A 15,577-nucleotide genomic window follows, 5' to 3' on the forward strand; every position below is an offset into this window, starting at 1 on the left:
ATTTCGTGTGTGGCTCTCACCCGGACAATCAACTCCAAGTTTTAAAGGATCTGCCTTTACGCCTTCGTGCACCCGGATTACCCCGTTTTAAATCCGCAACGATGTCACGATTCTTCAACCGCGGCGGTAGCGACAGCGAGTCCAGCTCGGACGAGGAGGAGGATGTTTACGAGCGCTCAGGCTCCGAGGAGGAGGACAGCGATGCCGAGTCCGGCAGTGATTCCAGTTCCGACTCTGGCAGCGATTCCGACGACAAGGAAAGCACCGGCGGTGATGGTTTCGACTTCTTGAAGAGTGATGATGAGAGCGAGGAAAGCGAGGACGAGGAGAAGGCCACAGTCGTCAAGAGTGCCAAGGACAAGCGTCTGGAGGGTCTCGAGAACAGCATTCGCCTGATTGAAAACGCCCAGAAGATCAACGACTGGGCCGTCATCTCCACTGGTGAGTTCGCCCTACACGCCCTTTACGACTTGGGAGGCTTTGCTTGCGGATTGAAGACCGCGACCGCGGGGCTATATCCGGGGAGAGAGGGGTCCCTAGGTCCTCCTATGGACCGAATGCTAATGTAGAACCTTTGCTACAGAGTTCGACAGCCTCAACCGTCAGATCGTCAAGGTCAACCAGTCCGGCCCTACCCCCCGCCTTTACGTCAAGTTCGTCGCCGACCTCGAGGACTTCGTCAACGAGGCCGTCACCAAGCAGAAGGCCTCCAACAAGAAGATGAACGCCAGCAACCAAAAGGGATTCAATGCCGTCAAGCAACGTATTAAGAAGAACAACAAGGATTACGCCGCTCAGATCGAGACATACCGTGCCAATAAGGACAGCTACATGCTCGCCGATGAGGAGGAGAAGGAGAAGCCCGCAGCCCCTCCCGCTCCCAAGCCCAGCAGGGGTGAGAGGATCGAGAACTTCGTTTCCGCGACCATCGGTGGTGATGATGATGGATTCGCTACCGTTGGACGTGGTGGCAAGACTCTGCAGTACACCCCCGAGAGCATTCTCAAGCACCTGCGTAGCATTGTTGAGTCCCGCGGAAAGAAGAACACTGACCGCACTGAGCAAATTCGCACAATGGAGAAGCTCCTCGAGGTTGCCACTACCCCCTACCAGCGCATCCGTATCTACCTGACCCTCATTTCCACCCGCTTCGACCTTTCCACCACTTCCTCCGCCACTTACATGAGCGCCGAGCAATGGAAGAGCGCCGACCAAGAATTCGGTGCCCTTCTTGCCGTTCTGGAGGACCACCGCAACTTCATTGTCAGCGATGGTGCCGATGAGTGGGAGGATGACGAGAAGCAACCCCAGGTTGCTGCGGGAGAGACTTTCTACATTCCCGGCAGCATCGTTTCATACATTGAGCGTCTGGATGACGAGCTCACCCGCTCGCTCCAGCAGATCGACCCCCACACTGCTGAGTACATTGAGCGTCTAAGCGATGAGCAGCACTTGTACAACAACATTGTGCGCACTCAGATGTACGCTGAGAGCCTTAATGTCGGTGAGAAGAACGAGTCCCGCCAGGACAGCGTCAACCGAGTGGTCGTTCGCCGCTTGGAGCACGTTTACTTCAAGCCTTCCCAGGTTGTTTCTATTCTGGAAGATGGCACATGGAAGGCTCTGCCCGAAAACCTGGACTCTGCCATTACCACCCGCGCCCAGGCTGGTGATGTCTCTGTTCTTATCCAGACCGTCTGCAACTACCTGTTCCAGAACAGCGACGGTATCATCCGTGCCCGTTCGATGCTTTGCCAGATCTACTTCCTCGCACTGCACGACCAGTACTACCGCTCTCGTGATCTGATGCTCATGTCTCACTTGACTGAGAACATCGCCAACTTCGATGTCAGCACCCAGATCCTCTTCAACCGCACTCTTGTTCAGATCGGTCTCTGCGCTTTCCGCGCTGGTCTCATCTACGAGGCCCAGAACACCCTCGGTGACATCTGTGGTAGCGGTCGCCAAAAGGAGCTGCTCGCTCAGGGTATTATCCTCCAGCGTTACTCCACCGTCACTCCCGAGCAGGAGCGTTTGGAGCGCCAGCGCCAGCTGCCTTTCCACATGCACATCAACCTTGAGCTGCTTGAGTGCATCTACCTCACCTCCAGCATGTTCCTCGAGGTTCCTCTCATGGCCCAGACCTCTTCCGCCCCCGAGGTCCGCCGCCGCATGATTTCCAAGACTTTCCGCCGCATGCTCGACTACAATGAGCGCCAGGTGTTCACCGGTCCCCCCGAGAACACCCGCGACGGTGTCATCATGAGCGCCAAGTTCCTTGCCGCCGGCGAGTGGAAGAAGGCCGCTTCCATGCTGTCTTCCATCAAGATCTGGGATCTGATGCCGCAACCCGAGAAGATCAAGGAGATGCTCTCTCAGCAGACTCAAGAGGAGGGTCTGCGCACTTACCTCTTCACCTACGCCCCCTTCTACGACAGCTTGTCCGTCTCCTCCCTGGTCGACATGTTCGAGCTTTCCACCAAGAAGATTATTGCCATCATCAGCCGCATGATCTCCCACGAGGAGCTCGGTGCTGCCCTCGACCAGGTCAACGATGTCATCGTTTTCCGCAAGGGCGTCGAGCTCTCCCGCCTCCAATCCCAGATCGTCACCCTGGCCGACAAGTCCATGGGTCTTCTCGAGTCCAACGAGAAGACTCTCGAGCAGCGCACCCAGGGCATGGCCAACGCTTTCCAGCGCGAGTCAGGCCCCGGTGCCCGTGGCCGTGGTCCCCGTGGCCCCAACCAGGCTCGTGGTGGCCCACGACTGCCAAACAACCAGCAGGGCCGGAGACCTGGTGGTCAGCAGTTCGGTGGTGGTGCATTGGGTGGTGCTATCAAGGCTTGAATAAAGGTTTTCTGATGTAATGGCATGCCTACTCTTTTCTTATTTTACTTTTTATTTCCTCATTGTCCTTTTCCTTGCCCTGGTTTCCCTCTTGCCCTTTCTTATGCCGTTTCCGAACGCGAAGGAAATCCCTCGTGTCAGTTCGTCGATGACTCAAAATGAATGAATAAATGGTTAGAAAGCAACTCTTTTTTTTTGGTCTCTTTGCAATTACTGTAGTGAGTATTGGTCTCAACCTCTGTGCAAAACCAGAGTAAAATCAAAGATTATTTTCTATATAAATCGCATTCAATAACCAAGTATGCATAATCTTGATTAAGCACTAGCCAGCTGGCCGTTAAGCTGGCACCGCTATGTACAAAATGGTGACTACTAGTACACACAACTTTCAACTGTCAGTCCAAATAAGCTCTGCATTGTATGCGATTTACCAGCTTTCACCCCACAACTCCCACAATATTTATTGATTTATTACCAAACGAGGTGTTCTATCTGTTCAAGTCCCGAGGGGTAATCTGTAAGAACGGGAGCCTTTTCAGATCGCTTTGGGGGTGGTGGTGAAGCATTTTCTGATATCAGGTTTAAATGCCTAAATCGGTGCGCATTCCCTTTATAATTATTCTATTGAAAAACAGTCATCGGCTCATTTCACCACCATTATCGATTTTGGGGGTTTAAAAAAATTGATGTGAGCTCCTCATAGTTTACTTGTAAATCACTGAGAATTATAGATAATTTGAATCGCTAATGGATGTGTAGGAGTTAGTTTAAATTTTAGTGCAGGTAGATAGATGGTATGCAGAAGGGATAATGGCTGTGGTTTTGAAGCCTTGGGCATTGCTCGTATGCAATTATGAGTCCCGGGAGGCACATGCTTCCCTACTGGATAGGATTCAGAAAGAGCTTAGACTTGATACTTACTCTGAGACTCTAAAATAAATAGAAAAATCCCTGAACAAGATGCCCAACACTACTACTCTTAAGTACTGCAACATCGGAAAAAATATGGGTACCGTAAGTAACCAAGTACTACAGTTACAGAGCTAGGTAGCTCCGCCATCTATAAACATTGAATCATCAAGGAGTTTCTCACATAGGCCACAGTCAACCTTATGAGTACCTAGCATTAGATATCAGCTTCCAATGGAGTGTTGATTGATATTACATCCAATCTAAGGTCAGTCTTTTGAAGGGCCCTTCCAAGCTTGTTTCGTCTACCTCCATGTGCAGGTACTCCTGGTCCTCCAAAAGACACCCAAGCAAGCCATTTGAGGCAAGATTGAGTGCTATCTTGACGAGTATTGTCGATAATAAGGTTCAACTTATGCTGCCGGTGCTTTTCAGGGTTATAAACCCAGTTTCTTCAAGGGAGAATTGGGGCTAAGGGCTAGGCGAGTACGAGCATTTTGAAGGATTCCTGTCATGTTCATCCATCACTGGCTGGCTCCATTGCCCGATCATGTTGTTATTTTGGGGGCTGGATCTATAATTACCAGCTGCCCAATCAAATTCCTCATCTCGTTTCAAGGGTCCAAGCTCTAACTGTTGTTGCAGCGCTCTAGTGCTTATCTTGTCGCACGGTCCGGCGGGAAGACCCCTGGGCCCTGAATGGGATGGGAAGAAGTGGAGGAATTGGAAGGTTCTGGGAGATGACAAGTCAAGCCATGTCTCGGCATGGCTGAAACGAGCCAGCGCGGGCAAAATACGTGCTTACTAGCATTAACAGTGCAGGTTCTGGGCGTGTTTTCTTATGAATTGGCCACCCTCTCCTCTAATCTACTCTATCATCTTTGAAACTCTCTAGAGCAGAACAATGGATTCCAAATACGTGGTTCTCCAAGAGAACTGGGACCATTTACCTGATGATCTTGTGGCGTCCACAGACACAAGCAAAATAGTAAGTTAACAGGCAATTCTTGCGGCCATTAGGACTGACTGGTTCCGATTCGCATTAGGATGGCGGTCCTTCTACTCCGCGAGAATTCCCTCAATCCCCATCTTCGAGACGAAACACAAACTACGGCACGGCATACGCTTCAGTTCCTGGGGTAGAGTTGGATGAGTTCGACCATATAAACGGCGGGAGCCAATCTTCTCAATCAAAAATCTTTGCTGGAGCTGAGTCTCAAGATCTACCTTCTGTCGACATCGGGTCTAGTACCGAATGGCAGTGCCTCTTCACGATAATCTTTGGAGTAGCATGTTCTTTGGCCTGTATTTTCTGCAGTATTGGCTTCTGGGTCGTATTGGCTCCAGCCCCTGGGTTGCCGGTAATACCTTTACCAGAAGGCTTGCCTGGCGAGGCCCTCTCCCTTATCGTCAATATCATCCTTACTCAATGTCTGGAAGGATTGGCATATGTCCATTCAATATCTCTTCGCTGGGCCCTTCTCAAGGAAAGTCGACTCGTTTTCAACACCAACATCCGCTTGATCACTAGCTCGAGGCTCTCTCGGCCTAACAGCTGGTACATCAACTCCATCTCAGCGATTCTTTTGATTCTTTGCTATGCAGCCACTTCGATGCTTGTCATGCCTAGGTTCGACTTGGATACAGGCAAATCTTACGAGTCACACATCAACTTGATCGCCTTGCTGGCACTTGGACTCGCTCTGTTATGCCAAGCCCTGTTGGCCATCTGGTGTTATTATAACAATCTTCATGACATTCCCTCGTGGAGCGCCAACCCACTGAATACCACCATTACGATGATAAACCGGCAATTTGTACAGCATAGAAAAGGTCGCTGCATATACTCGGTTCAAATCGAAGACACTTTAGAGGCAATACCAATGCTTCCGCGTGAGAAACAACCGAGTCCATGGCAAATCAGCACTTCCGCAAGAAAGGCTATGATCTTCATCTGGACTCTGACTGGACTCTCTATCGTGTGGTTCTTGACAATCGTCCTCCTCAGCCGATCCAATATGATAGGTGCCATCAACGAGGTACAACCTCTGCCCAACTCAAAGTGGCCTTCGAAATGGCATTTTTCATTAGCTTGGGACCCTTATGCAAACCTCATCGTGGAAAATATCTCTATGACGACCTATTTTAACGCAGTTTTCTTCAGTCTGGATTATCTCAGGCAAAATTCAGGCATGTCATTTGTTGCTGCGATTATAGCCGGTCTTGTATTTATCTGCGCAATTCAAGGACTACAGACCCTCGGACTCCACTGTGCAGAGCTCATCGTCAACCTGTCCCGCGATGAAGATGTATGGAGAGATATTGATGCTAAAAGCTGGTCTGGCCGTCAGACCAACGTCCTCGAGACCCCGCCCTTCCTCGCTGCACTGATGAGCTGGAAGTATGATATGCTCCTGATCTTCAAATCCCTTCTGCATTGGCTGCTCGGTCAGTCATCTCAGCCTTCTTTCGACAGTGCCGAAAACAGAGTTTGGTTCACCATGAACTATGCTCGTTTATTTGTTTATGTCATCTGCGCTATTGTCTTTGGGTTGGCTCTAACGTTTGTCACATTCAAAAAGCCAAAGGGTCCACAGCCGGCAACGTATGGTCACATACAGACTCTTGCAGATGTTACTGACGACTGGACCTTGAACGAAAATGGACGCTTTTGGTGGGGAGACAAAGGTATCACAGAAGGGATTCGGCACGCGGGCACAAGTTCTCGGAAGGAAAATCTAGGACCGATAGATCCGGATGCTCCCTACGCTGGTGAGGTGGAAAGTTGATGATTTTATGTTGGGAGAGTCGACTGATTAAATCGATCCGCACGCCACCGGGGCATATTAACCTCAAGTGCTTGCATTGAGACCTGGGGAGCCTTCAAATGGTCAATGTTGGTCAGGTACCCAAGTTTGAAACATTGAAAATTCCAACCCACATCCATGGATGATGTTGCCCACCGGGGGTGCACATGTGGGTTGTTGCACAAAATATTGATCCATTCTAAGACGGATAGGTCAAGACATCCATGTCTGGTGGCACCTTCATGCACATATCATAGTATGTATCAATCAATATATATCCATGGATACTAGTACCTACCCATCAATACGGCCATCGTGATGGTATTGTTTAAAATTCGGTAGCTACTGCGTTATTATACTTTGAATTCCAGTATTAGATACAGCATTCCAACGTTCAAATGTTCCTGGTACATAGTCGGTCTGGTACAATGTTTGGTTGGCTACGGTACTTTAAGTGTAGCGGTATCTCGAAGGGTATTTCAAACTCACAACGGTCAACTGGTATCTGCAACGGGATTCAATGTTGTAAAGATTTTAAGGCGGTGAGGAAAGCGGTAAGAGGTACTAACCTCAAGTGCTCAGTGCACAGAACCAAGCATACTCATTAGACATGTTGTCCAAATTAGGAAAGGGGGTGTGGTGAGTAAAATTCACAATAATTGATGGTCGTTCGTAAGGATGGAGGTAGTACCTACTACTACTCATTCCCAGATTTACAAGTTCTACAAGACATGGATAAGGCAATTGCGGGTTGACTGAAGCATTGAATTACCGGAAACCTAGACCGTATCGCTAATTGACTAAAGAAAACACAGCCCGTGTGCAAACAAACAACCCGTGACAATAACGTCGTTAAAATTTTTGATGGAGCGAACTCCGTGAACCACCCGGTATGCGGAAGGAACAATCTAGTTCATCTGGCGGATGAGACCGTTGATGTTCTCCTCACGGTTACCGGTGTCACCACCCTGGATGTAGTGCTTGAACTTGCGGGTGCGGAAACCACCGTTGGGGTTGGACAGCTTGAAGGGCCACAGGAAGTTGTTGGCCTGCTTGAAGTTGGGGCCAACGGTGTAGATCTCGTGAATGAGATCCTCCATGCAGACGATGCCGTACTTGCCGAGGTGCTCCTCGATGATCTGGTTGTCGGTGAGGGCAGTGCGCATCTTGTCAACCTTTCCGTAACCACGCTTGTACAGAAGCTCGCGGACGGACTTCAGGTTGGGGTAACCGTAAGCGATGTAGGGGTTGACGATGGTGAGCATCTCCTGGGTGGCCTTGGTCAGGCGGACGAAGGTACCGCTGTTGATCTGGATCAAACGGAGGAGCTGGAGGATCTTGCGGGGCTTGGGAGCAATCTTGTTGATACCCTTGATACGGACAACGAAGACCAGCTTGGGCTCATCGTCAACGTAGAAGTTACCCTCCTGGCGGGCAGCGCGGGCGAGGCGGATCTTCTCACGCTCAGCGTTGCGGTACTCCTGGACGTAGGACTCGGCACGCTTGAAGATAACACCACGCTTCTCCTTGTTGGCCTAGATGAATCTTGAGTTAGTACAAGGTTGCATCATGGTTTTTGAGTGATATCAATCATGTGTGGTATCAAATGTATCAGACCCGAAAGATGGTTAACAGGCGACAACATCGACCTAGTATTGGTCTAGTCGCGTGGTTGGTGTTGTCATCATAATGATGAGGGAAGGGAATTATGTAAATGGAGATTTGGAAACTAACCTTCTTCTTCTCCTCGGCCTCAGCACGGCGCTCAGCGCGGGCAGCCTCCTGGCTCTTGCGCTTCTTGAGGAGGGTCTCGGGAACGAGGACCTGGTCCTGGGTAGGAACGGAGCTGTGCAGGTGTGTGAGTATAGTCCATGTAAATCATGTAAACATGAAACAATCCGCCGAGTGTAAGAACTGCAGCATATAGCGCATTCTCGACTGAAGGCAAAAAAATATTTTATTGAAAAAAAAAACTCGACGAAATGTCTTTAGTCGGTGAGGGCCATGATATTGGGGTTTTGCGTCCACGTTTTGGTACTAAGTATGCATATTCCAGCACTTTTCGCAAAGAGAAAAATTTCTTCTTCTTGGGACACCCACGGAAAATATCATTTTCGCCTTCATCCGACAACACCCCGGACAGATGTCCAGGAAATATTTGTTGACGTTCTTCGGCCCAAGCATGATCAATGCTCTTTCAAGCATCAAACATATTGGAAACACGATAACTGTACAACAATATTTTTGGAGGTGAAGGCTTGAAAAGCTTTCATCCTCAAGACTCCAATTGCCCACCGCTGTCGCGCCTTACTGAATCGCAGCACGCGTATCCGAAAGTCGTTCGAGCGGGAGGGCACCGGAAAAATCGAGCTGGTGCACAGCGGCCATCAAATGAATGAGGGTCGAGGCATTGCCAGCGAGAGGGACTATACCTGCAATCTTACAACCACGAAGGATTGAAACATTGAGAAGGAATCAAGGGCAAGCATACGTGATAGGAGCGGCCATTGCGAAGGTCGAGTTGTCGAGGATGGTCGGAGAAAGTTCAAAGCAGGAAGGAAAGTTGAAGGAGAAAAGCAAATTCGCTTGTGTGGGAGCGGGTCTGCGCTAACCTGATACGGATTAACCTGCAGTGATTTACACGCTACTCCTTTTACGGACTTTTTACCCTTATCACCTCGTGACTAGGGCTGGCCTTATCATCACCTGACCTTATCGGCGCTCCACTTATAGGTTCCCTATCTGGCTGTTTATCACCCCTCAACCTACCACCTTATCAGACTCCTTGAACAGTGACGATGTCGCGCCGTGGTGTTGGCCTTGGGGCCTTTGTCAACCGAAACCAAACCACTCAATCATATGCCACTCATGGCGCCAACCTCCGTTCCACGCACCTCGCCTCACTCCAAACCCAGCTTTCCGTCTTCCAGTCATTGCTACACACCTTTGCCCTGGAGCACAGCTCTACAATCAAGTCCAACCCAACATTCCGAGCCGAGTTTGCTCGCATGTGCAACACTATCGGGGTCGACCCTCTGGCTGCAAGTAATATCAAAGGCAAGAATGGCCGCCGTGGACTAGGCGAAGGAGGCAGCTTCTGGACCCAAATCCTCGGCGGGGATATGAACGACTTCTACTTTGAAGTTGCAGTTCGCGTCGTAGAACTGTGCCGAGAAACCAGAAGTGAGAACGGAGGGTTGATCGGGGTTGAAGAATGTCGCAAGCGTGTTGGCAAGGGCAAGGCAATTGGTAGTGGGCTGGAGGTTTCGGCGTATGGTTGACCTGATGGCTTCCGTAATGTTCAGAAGATACAGATTACTGATGCCCAGAGGACTTTTAGTGATGATATTCTTCGCGCGGTTCGATCATTGGAACCTCTTGGATCCGGTTTCTCGATCGTCGATGTTGGATCCAAAAGATATATCCGATCCATCCCAAAGGAGCTCAACACAGACCAGGCCACTGTCCTCGAAGTGATTCAGGTTTTGGGATTTGTGAGCGTTTCGATGTTACAACTCAATCTCAACTGGGAAAAAGCTCGTGCACAAACAGTGATTGATGACCTAGTCGCGGATGGCCTTGTCTGGTTGGATGCCCAGGGGACAGAGAAAGAATACTGGTCGCCTCAAAATCTACTTGATGACAGTGGATGAAAGTGAACCACAGTGCTCCTCATCAAAAACCCGGACATACAGTTCCAAACTACCACCACTGAAAAGCTCGCCACAGATGATCCAGAATGATCAATAACGCCAAGCCCCGTTCTTATTGACAAACCATCTACACATGATGAATTCTTTTTAGAAGAAATAATACGTCAGAGCTCACACTTCATTGATTTGAATTCCACACCCAGAGCGAACAGTAAGTTTTGGAAATACAAAAAATCATGAATACGCAGGCCTTCTACCTTTCTGTGGACTTTTTTTTATCTGCAAAGGGCAGAGTTTGACCTGGTGCAGCTTGAGCAAGGCTGCCCTGGTCCTCATTTATTCTATCATTTTCAAGGAGACAGATTGTGTATATAAAAGAGGTCTTGAAGACCCGAAATGAAATAAATCCAAATCAAATATGTACCACTTCCTGGACTCTTCGGTTTCGGTCCACCACAAGTCGAAGTTGACGGTCCTGCCAATTCGATGCCGATGCCGTAGACAAACGGTGTACTGCAGGCTTGAAGACACCCTCACGAAGAGTCTCAGTGAAAAGCTCATACGAAGGATAATCTGAAAATGCGAGATTAGTGTCTGACCCTGGTGCAATGGGATTGAAAGTATACGAACAGCCATCCACGAAATTATTGACTTGCTCCTCGGTCATACCGGTACCCTTGGAGGCCCGTAGAGAGCGCTCTTGCTCTTGTCGCCATTCATATACAAAACGCGAGTCCCGAGCATCTCTAAATGAAAGAATTAGCAAATATCTTAGACAGAATAAAAACCGAGAAATTTGAACCACATACATATGGACCAGGGCATCGAATTTACTATATCACTCAGTCAGTCATGCATCTCAGCCTCTGCGTTCAGAGCTACTCACTCAGTTAAAGCGTCATATCGCTTCAGTGCATTATTGACAGCTTGTACATCCTCCAACTTCACATGGCCTAGTCGGCCCTGATAATTACCGGTCTCCTTTTGCTGCACAGCGGCCTCCCACTTGGCACGCAAAGTTTCGTCATCCCAAGGACGAAACCCAACACACCAACCTTCGAAAATGATAATCTTGACTTTCTCCTGTCCTTCCTTATTCACAATTTCCCATTGCGATTCAGGCACGCGATCGCCCTGACCAGAAAAGGCAGACTTGTCATATTGCGGAATGGCAGTGGGCTGTTCGGCCGCGAGCGAAGCGAAGACCTTCTCACCCAGAGCTAAATCATGAGTAGAAGGCTGACCACGATGTTGAAGGAGCGGGTTATTTGGGTTTGCCTCGGCGAGCGCAACCTGGTCAGCGTGGGTAAGGTAGAGGTCGTCAAGGGACAATGTCACGACGGGAAGCGAATACGGCTCGGAACGGAGAGTCTCATAAAGAGTTGACACCTATGGCAATTGAGACATAAGGATCAGTGATGGATGTCCGAGGGATGGTGGTTCGTCTCGGTATCTATTCCAAGGGTTGTCCCGAGGTCTGCCCAGGTGGGGGGGACTTACCAGGACCGTCTTGCCGGCACCTTGCACGCCATTGAGACCCAGGAAGAATGGCGGGGTGTTACCGTCGCGATACCGGGCCGCGTGAGCACGGAGGCGCTCTAGTAGGAATGGGATGCAGTGCTGCGATTTGTCGTCTACGACCGGCATTTTGAATATTGTGGAGTGTTTTTTTAGTTCTATTCAGCGGGGAGCTTTACAATTTATCGGCTACGGCATGCGGCAAGTTGTCCGATCGGCAGGAATCCGGGGTTTGACTTAGCGGGGAATTTTATTAATACGGAGAGATGGGGGTGGTTTCTCGGGCGATAGAGACATTGGGTATTTACTCCAGTGCGTCTGCTGATATGAACCACTGTGGATTATTACTTCCAAGGATTAATTGAATGAATTTGTATATTGTAGGCTCAGATAATCCTAAAATTGTGTACACATGCATTGTATTAAATAATACATGTATTGTCTCTATGACGTTGTTGGTCACATGCCTGAGTCAGCATGGTTGGTCGGTAAACTTCAAATTGTTACTTGCGTGACTTGTGAATATACGGGGAAGCTGTAGGTAGGACCAGGTATAGTATACATAGTATACACTGATTTGTTGTAAAAGCATATGTCAGACCATGCAGAAGTGTACTCGATTACTCGATCGTCGGCATGTGAAGTGGCCCCGATCTGCCCGTGTTAAAATCGTAACGTTTTGTTACATTACACAGCCTGAGAACTCCCAAAACGTGCCGAGGTTCCCTCCAGCTGTACCGAGCTCGGGTCCTTTAAACGTCGACCCCCTCCGCTTTTTCTTCTCTCTTCCCCAACTTTTAGTTCTCCCCCTACATTTGAACTAGTCGGAAGTCACTATCTACACATCTTCCGCTATGTCCTCTGAGTTGCGTTTTGATAACCAGACCGTCGTCGTTACCGGCGCCGGTGGTGGTCTCGGAAAAGCATATGCCCTTTTCTTTGCCTCAAGGGGCGCCAACGTTGTCGTGAATGACCTTGGTGGCTCTCACAGTGGCGAGGGCAAGTCATCAAAGGTATGTGGTATCACAAAGCCATCAAAATAACATCCAGCTAACTTTATTTAGGCCGCAGATGTTGTCGTTGAGGAGATCCGCGCCGCCGGTGGAAAGGCGGTCGCCAACTACAACAGTGTAGAGGACGGCGCTGCCATTATTGATACTGCTATTAAGACCTTCGGCCGCATCGATGTGCTGATCAACAACGCCGGTATCCTGCGTGATATCAGCTTCAAGAACATGAAGGACCAGGATTGGGACCTGATTAACCGTGTGCACACCTACGGTGCTTACAAGGTACGAAGTTCGATCAAAATTGTTCATCCGAGAAGAAGAAATTGAATACTAACAGCTCTATGTCCTCATAGTGCGCACAAGCTGCTTGGCCTCACTTCCGGAAACAAAAGTATGGTCGTGTCATCAACACTGCTTCGGCAGCCGGTCTCTTCGGCAACTTTGGCCAGGCCAACTATTCCGCTGCGAAGCTCGGTCAGGTTGGTTTCACCGAGACCTTGGCCAAGGAGGGTGCCAAATATAACATTATTGCCAATGTCATTGCTCCCATCGCTGCGAGCCGTATGACTGCCACTATTATGCCTCCGGATGTGCTGGAGAACCTTAAGCCCGACTGGGTTGTCCCCGTTGTCGCTCGTCTTGTTCACTCGTCAAACACTACCGAGAGCGGTGGTATCTATGAGCTTGGTGGTGGTGCCGTGGCCAAGCTGCGCTGGCAGCGGGCTAAGGGTGCTCTCCTGAAGACTGATGACTCTTTGACCCCTGGTGCCATCGCTCGCAAGTGGGCTGATGTCAACGACTTCTCCAAGCCTGACTACCCCAACGGCCCTGCTGATTTCATGGGCCTGCTCGAGGATGGCCTGAAGCTTCCGAGTGCCCCTAAGGGCGAGGAGCCCGACTTCAAGGGCCGCGTGGCCCTGGTCACTGGCGGAGGTGCTGGTCTTGGCCGTGCTTACTGCTTGCTGTTCGCCAAGTACGGAGCTAAGGTTGTTGTCAACGACCTGGTGGACCCTGAGCCCGTGGTCCAGGAGATTAAGAAGGCTGGTGGTGAGGCCGTTGGCAACAAGGCTAACTGCGAGGATGGTGACGCTGTCATCAAGTCCGCCATTGATGCCTTTGGACGCATTGATCTTTTGGTTAACAATGCCGGTATTCTGCGTGACAAGGCATTCACCAACATGGATGACAACCTGTGGAACTCGGTCATCAACGTCCACTTGCGTGGAACCTATAAGGTGACCAAGGCTGCCTGGCCCTACTTCCTTAAGCAGAAGTACGGCCGTGTTGTCAACACTGCTAGCACTAGTGGTATCTATGGCAACTTTGGCCAGGCCAACTACGCCGCGGCCAAGTTGGGAATTCTCGGTCTCTCCCGCGCTCTCGCTGTTGAGGGTGCCAAGTACAACATTAAGGTTAACACCATCGCCCCTAACGCTGGTACCGCTATGACCCGTACTATCATGCCCGAGGAGATGGTTCAGGCCTTCAAGCCCGACTACGTTGCTCCCTTGGTTGCCCTTCTTTGCTCTGATGCGGCTCCTGAGCCCTCCACCAAGGGTTTGTTCGAGTGCGGTAGCGGTTGGTTCGGCCGTACCCGCTGGGAACGCTCTGGAGGCCACGGGTTCCCCATCGACGTGAAGCTGACCCCCGAGGAGGTGCTCAGCAAGTGGGAGAAGATTGTTAACTTCGACGATGGTCGTGCTGACCACCCCGAAGATGCCGCCGACGGCTCTGCCCGGGCGATGGCCAACATGGAAAACCGCTCCGGCAGCAGCGAGGCCAAGAACGACTTCCTCGTGAACATTGAGAAGGCCAAGGCTGCCTCTACTGAGGGCACCGCCTTTGACTACGCGGACCGCGATGTCATTCTCTACAACCTCAGCTTGGGCGCCAAGCGCACTGACTTGCCTCTGGTCTACGAGAACCACGAGCACTTCCAGGCCCTCCCCTCATTTGGTGTGGTCCCTTGGTTCAACACTGCTGTTCCCTGGAGCTTTGAGGACATTGTGAAGAACTTCTCCCCCATGATGCTCCTCCACGGTGAGCAGTACATGGAGGTTCGCAAGTACCCCATCCCCACCACAGTCAAGACTTTGACTTTCCCCAAGCTCATCGACGTTGTCGACAAGGGTAACGCTGCTTTGGTTGTGTCTGGATTCACCACCAAGGATGCTGCTACGGGTGAGGACCTGTTCTACAACGAGTCCACTGTCTTCATTCGCGGTAGCGGTGGTTTCGGCGGCTCTCCCAAGCCCACTGCTGTCCGTCCTAAGGCTGCCACCGCTGCCTACAAGCCCCCTCAGCGCAAGGCTGACGCTGTGGTGGAAGAGAAGACCTCTGAGGACCAGGCTGCGCTTTACCGTTTGAACGGTGACTACAACCCGCTTCACATCGACCCCGAGTTCAGCAAGGTTGGCGGCTTCAAGACCCCTATCTTGCACGGTCTGTGCTCATTGGGAGTGGCTGCCAAGTCTGTCTTCACCAAGTACGGTGCCTACAAGAACCTCAAGGTTCGCTTCGCTGGTGTCGTCCTTCCCGGCCAGACTCTCCGCACTGAGATGTGGAAGGAGGGCAACACCGTCCTGTTCCAGGCCACCGTTGTGGAGACTGGCAAGCCCGCCATCAGCGGTGCCGGTGCTGAGCTCCTCGAGGGCGCCAAGGCCAAGCTGTAAAATAAAGGATTTGCGTTTGAAACGAGATATACCTAGGTGCTGAGCGATCTGGAATACTCCAGCCAGAATGTGGCTTGATTGTACATAAATTATATTTTTCCTTATGTGTTAATGGATGAAATTTTCCTCAAGATGTTGCTATTGTCAGATTGATTTATTTT

General features: G+C 50.4%; 6 protein-coding genes across 6 annotated transcripts; 4 read left to right on the top strand and 2 right to left on the bottom strand.

Moving 5' to 3' along the window:
* Nucleotides 1-101: 101 nt before the first annotated feature.
* nip1 (translation initiation factor eIF3 core subunit c) lies at nucleotides 102-2,847 on the top strand (the record flags this gene model as incomplete). The annotated part of the gene is made up of 2 exons (XM_057164492.1): nucleotides 102-441; nucleotides 584-2,847. The coding sequence occupies 2 exons, from the start codon at nucleotides 102-104 to the stop codon at nucleotides 2,845-2,847; spliced, it is 2,604 nt and encodes an 867-aa protein (XP_057023173.1).
* Nucleotides 2,848-4,660: 1,813 nt separating this feature from the next.
* On the top strand, nucleotides 4,661-6,545 carry N7466_005096 (uncharacterized protein; the record flags this gene model as incomplete). Its single annotated transcript, XM_057164493.1, has 2 exons — nucleotides 4,661-4,744; nucleotides 4,803-6,545. 2 exons carry the CDS (start codon nucleotides 4,661-4,663, stop codon nucleotides 6,543-6,545), a joined length of 1,827 nt encoding a protein of 608 aa, XP_057023174.1.
* Nucleotides 6,546-7,471: 926 nt separating this feature from the next.
* On the bottom strand, nucleotides 7,472-9,071 carry N7466_005097 (60S ribosomal protein uL30; the record flags this gene model as incomplete). The annotated part of the gene is made up of 3 exons (XM_057164494.1): nucleotides 7,472-8,098; nucleotides 8,298-8,409; nucleotides 9,055-9,071. The coding sequence occupies 3 exons, from the start codon at nucleotides 9,069-9,071 to the stop codon at nucleotides 7,472-7,474; spliced, it is 756 nt and encodes a 251-aa protein (XP_057023175.1).
* Nucleotides 9,072-9,361: 290 nt separating this feature from the next.
* N7466_005098 (ESCRT-II subunit protein SNF8) lies at nucleotides 9,362-10,216 on the top strand (the record flags this gene model as incomplete). Its single annotated transcript, XM_057164495.1, has 2 exons — nucleotides 9,362-9,834; nucleotides 9,904-10,216. The coding sequence occupies 2 exons, from the start codon at nucleotides 9,362-9,364 to the stop codon at nucleotides 10,214-10,216; spliced, it is 786 nt and encodes a 261-aa protein (XP_057023176.1).
* A 412-nt stretch (nucleotides 10,217-10,628) lies between these two features.
* N7466_005099 (TDA10 family protein) lies at nucleotides 10,629-11,863 on the bottom strand (the record flags this gene model as incomplete). The annotated part of the gene is made up of 5 exons (XM_057164496.1): nucleotides 10,629-10,789; nucleotides 10,847-10,962; nucleotides 11,026-11,049; nucleotides 11,103-11,605; nucleotides 11,717-11,863. 5 exons carry the CDS (start codon nucleotides 11,861-11,863, stop codon nucleotides 10,629-10,631), a joined length of 951 nt encoding a protein of 316 aa, XP_057023177.1.
* A 725-nt stretch (nucleotides 11,864-12,588) lies between these two features.
* mfp (putative peroxisomal multifunctional beta-oxidation protein (MFP)) lies at nucleotides 12,589-15,416 on the top strand (the record flags this gene model as incomplete). Its single annotated transcript, XM_057164497.1, has 3 exons — nucleotides 12,589-12,747; nucleotides 12,799-13,026; nucleotides 13,098-15,416. 3 exons carry the CDS (start codon nucleotides 12,589-12,591, stop codon nucleotides 15,414-15,416), a joined length of 2,706 nt encoding a protein of 901 aa, XP_057023178.1.
* Between the last annotated feature and the right edge of the window lie 161 nt (nucleotides 15,417-15,577).

This window comes from Penicillium verhagenii, assembly GCF_028828195.1.
Source record: "Penicillium verhagenii strain IBT 33310 chromosome Unknown utg000005l_segment0_segment0, whole genome shotgun sequence".
In the NCBI taxonomy this organism is placed as follows: domain Eukaryota; kingdom Fungi; phylum Ascomycota; class Eurotiomycetes; order Eurotiales; family Aspergillaceae; genus Penicillium; species Penicillium verhagenii.